Source organism: Mustelus asterias, chromosome 7 (assembly GCF_964213995.1).
Source record: "Mustelus asterias chromosome 7, sMusAst1.hap1.1, whole genome shotgun sequence".
In the NCBI taxonomy this organism is placed as follows: Eukaryota; Metazoa; Chordata; class Chondrichthyes; order Carcharhiniformes; family Triakidae; genus Mustelus; species Mustelus asterias.
The window spans coordinates 121,286,735-121,299,047 of NC_135807.1; the positions used below are offsets into that span (position 1 = coordinate 121,286,735).

The window sequence follows — 12,313 nt, forward strand, 5'->3', positions numbered from 1 at the left end:
GAGCTCCTTGCAGACATGCGGCTGCTGTACATTTCTTGTTAATAAACACTTCTTGTGTTCAGCAATGGAGTCTCTAAACCCTAGTCCACTTTGCTCTTTCCTTAGCCCTGGGACACTGGTGCCAATGTTAGCCTCGCTCAAGCCACACTGGCTGAGATGAACAAGGACAGCAGAGACTGACAATCGAACTAGCAGCCTTCCTGGTCTGTGATGTGTCATTTAACCACACGTATGCCTCTTTTTGTCCCTTGTTTTAGTTCTTTCTTTCCCCTGATGCTATTTCATCTGGTATTCCAAGAAGGCAGGCTGTTGGCAGGACTCTGCCACAATACTGCCAGTAGCCACCAGGAGGCAATCCAGTGCAATTTAGGGTGATTTCCCCTGTTGATTTGCTTTCTTTACCTGTGCTAAAGAACCTGACATCCACTTGGCACCATGCCTAAAGAAATAGCAGAATCCAGGAAATTGCTTTATGTGATATGATTGGGATGAAGCCACATTTAATCCTGCAAGGAGCAGCACACTAGTATGCTTCCCTTAATAATGTAGTTGAATTCCCAATTTATCATAGTAAATGTCTATTTCAAAGTATTAATCTGAGCTCATATAAAGATACCAATCAACTACCCTCTTTGAGAGGAGAATTTACTTCATAATTTTGTATGTTTGAAATGAAAGATTTATTTTTAAGATGTTTCATTTTGTCACAGAGAGGCCATTGAAAAAATGGCCCTTTTTTCAACAGGAAATAATGGTCACATGGTTAAGCTTTGTGAACTTTGACCTGGGCAGGAAGTGTGCAGCCCGAACCGTGATACTGTGCCTCATAGAATCCCTGCAGTGCAGGAGGAGGCCATTCAGCCCATTGAGTCTGCACCAACAACAATACCAACTAGACCCTATCCCCGTAACCCTACATATTTACCCCACTAATTCCTCTAACCTACGCATCCCGGGACACTAAGGGGCAATTTAGCATGGCCAATGTACCTAACCCGCACATTTTTGGACTGTGGGAGGAAACTGGAGCACCTGGAGGAAACCCACGCAGACATGGGGAGAATGTGCAAACTCCACACAGACAGTGACCCAAGCCGGGAATTGAACCCAGGTCCCTGGCGCTATGAGGCAGCAGTACTAACCACTGTGCCACTCATTGAGCACAGATATCCAGAAGTAATGTGAAATATTACTGTGGTGATGATTACTCTGTTCAAGTGATGAGATATTGTGAAAATCATCAGGCTCTTTCACTGAAATCAGTTCCGATTTGAATTCTGGATTAGAAACTCAGTCACCAGCCACTAATTGCTCCATTCTCTACATTATCGATCACGGGCACCGACAATCAATCAAGTGACGTCAATAATGACGCCATTGAACTGTCAAAGAGATGTTATTTGAGGAAAACTGCAGTGACACTGTCCTTGAGAACTTGTTCAAAGAATAATCTGTACATTAAAGCAAAAGAACCGTGGAAATCTGAAATCAAAATAGAAATGGCTGAAAAAATTGTCACAGGTCTGGCAGCATTTGTGAAGAGAGAACAGCCGGAATGTTCCCACCGTTCACACTGGCAGGATTTCCCCATCCCACTGCAGTGAATGGCGCCATGTTCTCCAACCTCGCTGCAGCAGGAGCGTGGCATGAACGGCAGGAAAGATCGCGCCCTATATTTACCATCAATGACCTCTCGTCGAGGGCCGGGATACTCCCAAAAAATTTCTAAGTCCCCAGTTCGTGTGCAAACCGGAGTAACTCCCATCAATTTCTTTTAGCGTGTTTCCAGAATGAATCTCCAACACTCTGTGCATCACAGAGTGCACGAGGGGGATTCTCTCTGTGTAATAACTCCACGGAGGCGAAAGTCCCGTCACCAAGTTACTTTATTTACACCATGCATCTGTACACAGCCAGCTCGCCAGTTGCTCCCTGCTGAATGCAGGCTGGGAGTCTGACACACCTGCTTTAAATAGGGAGCATGAGGCTCCCTGATTTAACCATCGATTAGAATTCATCAGATAGTTCATACTCTAGCAAGCCTCATTTGCCTGGCTGAAGTCATCACACTCCTCTCACCCAAAGTCCGAGGAATCCCCTCGGTTTGCTTCCCTCAGGGGTCTTTTCCTCCGCTCGAGCGCCGGCTCAGGATCCTCCAACTCGGCCTCTGATGTCGGCGGTGTGTAACGGTTGGGCGCCCGTCTCTTCCGCAGTGACCGCCGGAGGTCTGGTTCCTCGTCCGCTTCAGGTGGTAGAGGAATCGCTGCAGCTTCGTCCCGTGTCCATTTCGGAGCCTGAGGTCCCCATCAAGGGTGCAGAGGAGGCGGTACTGGATTGTCGAGGGGGACTCTGCTCGTCCCTAGGGCTGCAGGGTGGACTCGGCTCCGGAACAGGTGGAGAGTTTGAGGCCGAACCTGGTCCAGGTGTTTCTTTACCACTGCCTCGTGTACACGTATTCGGTAAGATACCGGTCCAGTCCTGGACTCAACTGTTCCGGTTACCCAGATGGGTCCATTTGCATAATTTCTAACCCAAACTCTCTCCCTCACTTCAAAGTGCCTCTCTCGGCGAATGTTATGATGGCCCCTGCATTGGGCTTCCTGGTGTCTTTCCACCTTTCCTGCCAGGTTGGCAGCAACAAGCTCAGTCTGGTGTGGGGCCACCTGCCCATCAGTAACTCTGCTGGCGCAGTTCCCATGGTGACATGTGGAGTGGTCCTATTGTCAAATAACCACCTTGAGAGTTTTGTCTCTAATGAGGCCGCTGGCTGTTTTTTCAACCCGGCCTTTAACGTCTGGACCGCTCTCTCCGCTGGCCCTTTTGATGCCGGGTGATAAGGTGCCATCTTGATGTGCCGAATCCCATTTGATTTCATAAATTTTGTGAACTCTAGGCTGGTGAACACTGAACCATTATCGGAAACTAATACCTCTGGGATCCCGTGCGTCGCGAATGAGGTGCGCAGTTTCTCAACGTTTGCCGTCGTGTTTGCCGAATTTAGTTTATAGACGTCTAACCACTTGGAATGGGCCTCTATTATCACCAGAAACATGGACCCCATAAACGAGCCTGCAAAATCGACATGGAGTCGCGACCATGCCTGCCTGGCCATTCCCATGGGGGCAGCAGGGCTGCCGGTGGCGCCTTCTGTCCCTGTTGGCACCCCTGGCACTGTCCTACCAGTTTCGCTATGTCTGCGTCCAGACCTGGCCACCAGGCGTAGCTCCCGGCCAGCATCTTCATTTTTTATACTCCAGGGTGCCCATGGTGTAGTTCGGCCAGTATGGCCCAATGGCCCAGCCTTGGGACGGTGACCCATGCTCCCCACAGCAGGATCCCGTCTTCCACCGTGATCTGCTCCCTCCTGCTCCAGTATGGGTGGAACTGTGGATGGACCGGTCTTCCCAGTTGCCCTGTTAGCACCAGGTGCTTTACCTTCACCAATACAGGGTTTTTCTGCGTCCACTGGCGTATATTGTGAGCATCCACCAGGAGGGTATCCATAAAGTTTAACATCATCACGGTCTCCTCCACTCTGGGCACCAATGGTGGGGCGTCCGGTAACTGTAGCCGGCTTAAGGCATTGGCAGTTGCCACTCTAGTCGCTTGGTGCTCCAATCGATACTGATATGCCGCCAGCAATAATGCCCAATGCTGGATCCGGGCTGACGCTATTGGCGACACTGCTTTGTCTTCCTTCAGTAGGCCCAGCAAGGGTTTACGATCTGTTACGATTGTATATTTTCACCCATATAAATACTGGTGAAATATTTTGACTGCAAAGATTACCGCCAGCTCTTCCTTTTCAATCTGGGCATATCTTTACTCTGCCATTGCCAGGGTCCTGGGGGCATACGCTATTGGCCGCTGTTGTCCGTTCTGCCATCTGTATGCCAGGACTGCGCCCACTCCATATGGGGACGCATCACAATTCCTTCTTGGGGTCATAGTGTACAAAGACATTTTCGGATGAGAGTTGCTATTTAATTTTCTTGAAGGCCCTGTCCTGGTGGGCCGATCATTCCCAAGTTTGTCCCTTTTTTAGCAACTGGTGGAGGGGATCCAGAATGGAGGTCCTATTCTGTATGAATTTCCCGTAGTCCTAAAAACGACTGTAGCTCCTGGATGGTTGTGGGAGCCTTTTATTGCTCGTTCCCGATTCTCCAGAGGATGTAGGCCCGACTTATCCACTTTGTACCCGAGGTAGGTTCCTTGTGGTGCTAAAAAGACGCATTTCTCCCTTTTCAGACACACTCCCGCTGCTGCAAACCTCCTGAGAACTTTCTCCGGGTTCTGAAGATGTTCCGCCCTTGTTTTACCCGTAATGAGGACATCGTCTCGATAAATAGCAACCTGTGGTAACCCCTGTAGGATGCTCTCCATGGTCCTTTGGAATATGGTACAAGCTGACGAAACCCCGAAGGGCAATCTTTTATACTGGAAGAGGGCTTTCAGTTATTTATTGTGGCAAATTGTTGCGAATCCTCGTCCAGCCGTAGTTGCAGGTATGCGTGGTTCATGTCCAGTTTTGTGAATAGGAGTCCTCCTGCCAACTTTGCGTACAGGCCCCCAATCCTGGGAATTGGGTATTTGTCTAGCTGACAGTATCGATATATCGTCTGTTTGAAATCGCCGCAAAGGCGCATCGAGCCATCCGGCTTTACGATAGGAACCACGGGTGCCGCCCATTCCGCGAACTGAACCGGTTTTATTATTCCTTCGTGCTGTCATCTTCTGATTTCCGCATCGACCTTTTCCCTTAACGCACAAGGTACCGGTCGGGCTTTGCAGAACTTTGGGACAGCCTCCGGGTCGATGTGCAATTCTGCCTTGACTCCTTTGATTGTCCCTGGGCCTTCCCGAAAAACCTCCGGATATTTGCTCAGGGCCTCACTCAGGCGACCATTTTCCAGCTGGAAGATATTTGTCCAATCTAGCTGGATCTCTTTTTGCCAATTTTGTCCTAATAGGCTCAGTCCCGAACCTTCCACTACCATTTATGAGAGCCTAATTGTTTCCTGTAAGCAATTGGCACATGTGTTGTACCCATCACTTTCAGTGGTTCCCCCGTATAGGTCCTCAGCCTTGCCGAAGTTTTGGTCAGGGCGAAGGGTTGGAATCCAGTGCGTATCTTGTTAAACAATGTCTCTCCTATCACCGATACGGCTGCGCCTGCGTCGACCGCCATTAAAATTGGACATCCATTCGGTCGCACTGACAATTTGATGGGTTCTGATTTTGTCATCGCTACGCACAGTAGCTGTTCCTCGTCAGAGTTAGGGGGAGCTTCCAGGTTGTGCATTCGCCTGTCCCTCGGCCTACGTGTTCTTTTCGGCCATGTTGATTTAGGAGACTTGTTTTTGCTCTGTGCATCCTGACATTGGCAACCATAGCAATGTCGTGTCGGGCGGGGCTCTACAGGAACTGCTGTCACTCTGGGCTTAACCTGACCTTGTCTAGGTGTGGCTCTATAGGCGGACTTGGGCTCCCTTGTATCCGAATCCTTCCGGAGGACCGCTATGTAGTGGCCTGCCCCGTAGTGGTAGTCCCCTAACCCAGTCTCCCTGGTGTTGGCCTCTACCTCCATCGGGATACCTTGGAGCTCATGCGCTCCGCTTGCCACTTTTTCTAATGACAAGGCCAGCTGTAATGCCTGTTTACAGCCCAGCTGGGCCTCCGCCAACAGGCATTTCTGTATAGTCATACCGTTAATTCCGCACACCAATCGGTCTCGGAGCATCTAATTTAGTGTCCCCCTGAATTCGCAAGCCTCCGCCAGACATCCTAGCCTTGTTAGGAAACTGGTGATTGACTTCCCCGCTTCTCTAAATGTGGAGGAAAAACGGTACCTCCGCAGGATCAGGGGTGGCTTAGGGTCATAATATTCTTGAACTAAGTTTGACAACTCTTGGAAGGACTTTGTGTCCGGTGCCTCCGGGAAAGTTAAACTGCGCATAATTGCAAAATCTGCTGGTCCACACACATGATGTGGAGATGCCGGCGTTGGACTGGGGTAAACACAGTAAGAAGTTTAACAACACCAGGTTAAAGTCCAACAGGTTTATTTGGTAGCAAAAGCCACACAAGCTTTCGGAGCTCCAAGCCCCTTCTTCAGGTGAGTGGGAATTCTGTTCACAAACAGGGCATATAAAGACACAGACTCAATTTACATGAATAATGGTTGGAATGCGAATACTTACAACTAATCAAGTCTTTAAGATACTGACAACGTGAGTGGAGAGAGCATCAAGACAGGCTAAAAAGATGTGTATTGTCTCCAGACAAGACAGCCAGTGAAACTCTGCAGGTCCAGGCAGGCTGTGGGGGTTACAAATAGTGTGACATGAACCCAATATCCCGGTTGAGGCCATCCTCGTGTGTGCGGAACTTGGCTATCAGTTTCTGCTCAGCGACTCTGCGTCGTCGTGTGTCGTGAAGGCCGCCTTGGAGAACGCTTACCCGAATATCAGAGGCCGAATGTCCGTGACCACTGAAGTGTTCCCCAACAGGAACAGAACAGTCTTGCCTGGTGATTGTCGAGCGTCGATTATCGAGCGTCGATTGTCGAGCGTCGATTGTTGATTGTATTCGCATTCCAACCATTATTCATGTAAATTGAGTTTGTGTCTTTATATGCCCTGTTTGTGAACAGAATTCCCACTCACCTGAAGAAGGGGCTTGGAGCTCCGAAAGCTTGTGTGGCTTTTGCTACCAAATAAACCTGTTGGACTTTAACCTGGTGTTGTTAAACTTCTTACTGGGTCCACACACAGTCAGCAGGATAACTCTTTGCTTCTCATCTGAGTTATGCCGTTTGCCCTGAAGAAATACTTCATCTTTTCCACATATTGGGCCCAGTCCTCCACTGCCGGGTCAAAAGAGTCCAATTTCCCAAACAGCGGCATGTTTTCTCAACATTGGCTTACTCTCAATGTGTGCGGTGGTTCAGCAAGTTCCTTCAGGTCACTCCTTTTTCCTCGTCACCACTGTACTAACTCCACAGAGGCGAAAGTCCCATCACCAAGTTACACCATACATCTGTACACTGCCAGCTCTCCAGTTGCTCCCTGCTGAATGCAGGCTGGGAGTCTGACACACCTGCTTTAAATAGGGAGCATGAGGCTCCCTGATTTAACCATCAATTAGGACTCATCGGGTATCTCTTTTTTTAAGGTACCAACATAATAAACTAACTCAAATTAACTTAGGGACAAATTAAAAGGGGCAGCTCCCCAAAAGGAAGGGGGAACAGCCCGAACCAAAAACAAAGTCGAAAGGAAACTTAAAACATCAAACCAAAAGGTGATTATCAGGGTCGATAATACACCCCAGCCCCTGCGGCGCCCAGCGGTCGCGGAAGGCGTCAACTGCGCCCGTGGACACCACATGGTCCCTCTCCAGGGACACCTGGCCGCGAATGTAGCCGCGGTAGAGGGGTAGACAGTCAGGATAGGACTCATCAGGTAGTTCATACTCTAGCAAGCCAACCTCATTAGCCTGGCTGAAGTCAGGAGGCGGGACCTATTCCTGCCTGAGAGGCTGGCAGCATAGCGATGAGGTGGCCACTGCATATGCGCCAATCGGTCAGAGCAGAGATTGTGCATACACAGTGGCCCCACAGGCCCCCATTGCCAGCCTCCCGATCACTGGCCAGCCCTGTAATCCCCCCCATCACTTCCTTCCAACCCCCCCCCCACCCCGATCACTGGCCTCCCGGACGTCCCCAGGCAAGCCCCGATCTCCCCCTCTACGCCCGGCCAGCCCCGCTCTCCCCAACCCCCCCATCCCGCCAGCCCCAATCTCCTGATTCCTCCCCCCCCAAAAAACCCTGACACGCCAGCAGCCCCGACCCCCACCAGTCCCGGGCCCACTAATGAAATTAAAATCCGGATTTCCATATGGTAATCAGCTCCATGTCAATTTCCGGTGCAGAGTTGATTACTCTGGAAATCTTCGGCTGGGAGACACACGGAGGCCCGGGCGCCCCAGCGGGAAGCCCGCGAAACGGCCTCCACTGATGTGTCCCGCAACACAGCGGGCTAAGAAAATGACCCCCAAGATCTTTTGCCAGAGCCTTTTAATATTCATTTTTGCAAAAAAACAATATTACTCTGTAAGAAAAACAAAACTGTCAAAGTTTTGTGCCACTTTACTGCTCACTAATTGTGTGAACAAAATACTTCGAAAGAATTTGTGATAGGTTTCACTCAATAGTGCTCAGACTTGAAAGAAAATCTGGGAGAGGAATAAGCAACCGGAATTCCCCGACCTCGCCTGCAGCTGGGATTCACCGGTCACGCTGCAGTGAATGAAGGTTTGGCTGAGCCCCAAATGCTCCGGAAGATTCTGCATCAGAAAGGGCGGGAAAATTTCAGCCACGGATGCAAAACTTTGTATTGGTGGGAGCATCAAGTCGGAAATGCCTATCATTTTCCCAAAGTTGCAAAAACACTATTTAACTTAACTTATGCACACTTCTGACTTCCAATGTCCTTGGTAAGAGAATATGAAAAGCCAGGTTACGCATGATGAGTCTTCAAAGAATGAAATGTTTCCCTTTATAAAAGAGAAATTCCAAAGTTCACAGACTTCACTCACATGCCACACAGCAAATTAAGAACAGAATAAAAAAACAAAAGCTAGAAATCAAAGATGTGCGGGTTGGGTTGATTGGCCAGGTTAAAAATTGCCCCTTAGAATCCTAAGATGCGTAGGTTAGAGGGATTAGCGGGTAAAATATGTGGGGGTAGGGCCTGGGTGGGATTGTGGTCGGTGCAGACTCGATGGGCCGAATGACCTCCTTCTGCACTGTAGGGTTTCTATGATTTCTATGAATTCTATGATTTCTATGAAATCAGCGTATCTGGCATCTTCCGCAGGGAGATAAACAGAGTTTGCGGGTTCAATTTTAAACCCAAATGTATGAGCTTTGAATGATTTAAACTCTTGCCCAATGTGTTAGAATCTCCATAGAGACCATTAACTTTTAAAAAGATATTTGAATTCCCAGTGACTGGCTCAAAGGATCACACAACAACATTTCAAGTTTTAAGACCTTAACTGTAACACGCAACTGAAAGCAACATTAATTATTCGGCTACTTATAACTTAAACTACAGATAAAATCCCCCCATGTGACTGTCATCACAACTGACAATCCCCAGCCCCAGTTACACATCACACTGTCCCTTAAATGGACACTTTGGCCGGAATGTTATGGCCATTCACGCCGGTTGGATTTTCCTATCCCGCTGCACTGAATAGAGATTTGGCTGGATGCCAAATTCTCCGACTTCACTGCAGCTGGAGCGTGGCATCAACAGCTGGTAAGAGTGCACCCTACATTTTACTAGAGCCAGTCCAAAGCTATTCCCTGCTCCCCATGGCCTGCTTCCTCTTTCCTTTCCCAGCCAGGAACTTCTAATCCCAGAACTGACTTTCACAGTGATGTCAACACTGAAGATTCCTTCCTTCCAGCCCAAGCTAGATGAATCCTCCAGCCCCCTTTAACACTGTATAAACTTGGCCTCCTCAATCTGAACATGAGCTACCACCCACATTCTTTATGGTGAACAATAGGATGAGCATTTTCTTTGCTTCAGGTACTAGACTAGCTGCTTCTACCTCCTGCTCTCTCGGATTCTTGCAAACTGACTTGTCGCTGTGATGTTCAGTGATATCTTTTGAAACCCTTATGGTACTACAATGGCTTGCTATAGACTTTTCCTTTCCCAAAACTCATCTCCATGGCATGGTGAATCACACGGGCCCAGTAGCCATGTAGAAATGCGAATGAGCTGCCTTCTAGACTTCCAACAAAATTCTATTTTGTAATTTAATAGACAGTTTAAAGAATAACAGTTTACAAAACCTGACAGTTCTAATACCTCCCTGTGAAACGTGGAGAGTATGGGCTGGATTTCAGCTTCTGAGAAGGATATTTCAATTTGGGACCAGGATGTGTAAATTAGATGGATTAGCCATGGTAAATGCATGGGTTTACAGGGATGGAGTGGGGGAAAGGGCCTGGGTAAGATATCAGAGAGTTGGTGTGGATTTGATGGGCCAAATGGCCTCTCCTGCGCCATAGGGATTCTATGAAAGTGGGATCTGTCGGATGTAGGAGCAGCACTTATACATCTGGATCCGCAGAGTCCTCCTGGCTCTGTGGAAATCCAGCCCTTCACCTCTATACCATCCAATGAGCAGGTTGTTCTTACTTTTCAATTCGTCCTTGCTTAACAACGGGTATTATAATACTTAAAACGGCCCAATCAGATCATGGAGCTACCAAAACAAACCAGCCATGACATTCTGATGCCAGGTTTGGATTGTCTGATTATTCTGTCGACTGCTTCAGACGACCTCTCTCACATTTATTTGAGAGTTCTCAATGCGATGAGTAAACATTGACATGACTCACTACTGCGGGACTGGAGAATCCCAGCTGAAATAATTCCTCAAAGGCCAGTATCCCTTCACCAGATTACCTTTATTTACAAACTTAATTCCACTCCGAGAGCTTCTGGTACACAGTCAGAATCTGGAGTGAGAGTGGACCTGACACTCCCATATTTATATACAGGTGAGGTGCCCTAATTGGATAGGCAATTAGGGCCTCAATCATACTCCAAGAATCCAACCTCATGGGCTTTGTTGAGGTCGTTACAGCCCTCCCCTCATAAGTCTGAGGAACCTCAATATTTTACGAATTCCCATTGGGTGAGCTGCAGTTTCTTGGAAGCTCAATTCTCAGCATTGAACACAGCAATAATATTACTAAATCTTTCACCTACTCTCTTTCCTTCTGGAGTATTTTTTGCGACTCGTCCAGGCGAAACTGTAAGGCCACCGTTTTCATGGTGTCGCTTTCAAAGGCTTGTATGGTGTCCTCCAGCAGCAGCGTGGATCTTGCTGAGCAAGTGGTCGAACGACACCAGCTCAAGGTGCCAGAAGATTCCAGACCTTGTCCTTCTCCATGCTGCTTATCTCTCAGCATATTTTCAATTATATCGAAACCCTGGGGACAGACCACATCATTTCTTTAAAATGTTAAAGCCACGTGTGACATGAGTAATGCAGACATCTGTGTTTTTCAGTAATACAGCTTTGCTGGAAACTTTCCCCCAAGTACTAGAAAGGAACTTTTCCAAGTATTTGTAATACTTGATTCCGCTTTGTCTCAGGAAATGGCTTTATAAGATGCACCACGTGTGAGTCATATCTTCTGACAGACCTTGTCAATAATTCAACCTCAGTTTAAGTTTAAGTTAAGTTTATTCGAAGGATGAGTCTGGCCACATTGTCACAGAACATTTCAAGTAGTTGGACTGTACCGTATCACCTGTCCGTCATGCAGAAATTCATTCAAAAAACATTTTTGGGCGGCACGGTAGCACAGTGGTTAGCACTGCTGCTTCACAGCTCCAGGGTCCTGGGTTCAATTCCCGGCTCGGGTCACTGTCTGTGTGGAGTTTGCACATTCTCCTCGTGTCTGCGTGGGTTTCCTCCGGGTGCTCCGGTTTCCTCCCACAGTCCAAAGATGTGCGGGTTAGGTTGATTGGCCAGCTTAAAAATTGCCCCTTAGAGTCCTGAGATGCGTAGGTTAGAGAGATTAGCGGGTAAAATATGTGGGAGTAGGGCCTGGGTGGGACTGTGGTCGGTGCAGACTCGATGGGCCGAATGGCCTCCTTCTGCACTGTAGGGATTCTATGATTCTATGATTCTATTTATTAGTGCCACAAGTAGGCTCACATTAACACTGCAATTAAGTTACGGTGAAAATTCCCGAGTCACCACACTCCAGCGCCTTTTCGGGTACACTAAGGGAGAATTTTTTAGCGTGGCCAATTCACCTAATCAGCACATCTTTCAGACTGTGGGAGGAAACCAGAGCACCCAGAGGAAACCCATGCAGGCACGGGGAGAACATGCACACTCCGCACAGACAGTGATCCAAGTCAGGAATCGAACCCAGGTCCCTAGCACTGTGAGGCAGCAGTGCTAACCACTATGTCACTGTGTCACCCTATGCTAAACTATAGTCCTTAAAATACCATCACAGTCCCTTGCAAATACCACTTCAAAGTGGGAAATGACTGCAAAATATATGCCTGTCGCCCAATGTTCATTTTGAGGAGAATGAGCTGAGCTGAAAGAATACAGCCGGTCTCATACACCCCGCCATTGCTGCCAGCGAGAATGGAGATTTGGCACTCAGCCAAATCTCCATTCACTGCAGCAGAACCAGAGAGTCCCAGCTGAAATAATTCCTCAAAGGCCGGTGTCCCTTCACCAGATTACCTTTATTTAC

At 48.2% G+C, this 12,313-nt stretch overlaps 1 protein-coding gene across 3 annotated transcripts in view; it reads right to left on the reverse strand.

Moving 5' to 3' along the window:
- LOC144496164 (coiled-coil domain-containing protein 102A-like) overlaps positions 1–12,313 on the reverse strand; it is a 528,300-nt gene that overhangs the window by 419,786 nt on the left and 96,201 nt on the right. For all 3 annotated transcript variants that reach the window (XM_078217149.1, XM_078217150.1, XM_078217151.1), the window contains exon 3: positions 10,797–11,020. In XM_078217149.1, coding sequence (XP_078073275.1) covers positions 10,797–11,020 — 224 coding nt within the window. The remainder of the gene's footprint in view (positions 1–10,796; positions 11,021–12,313) is intronic.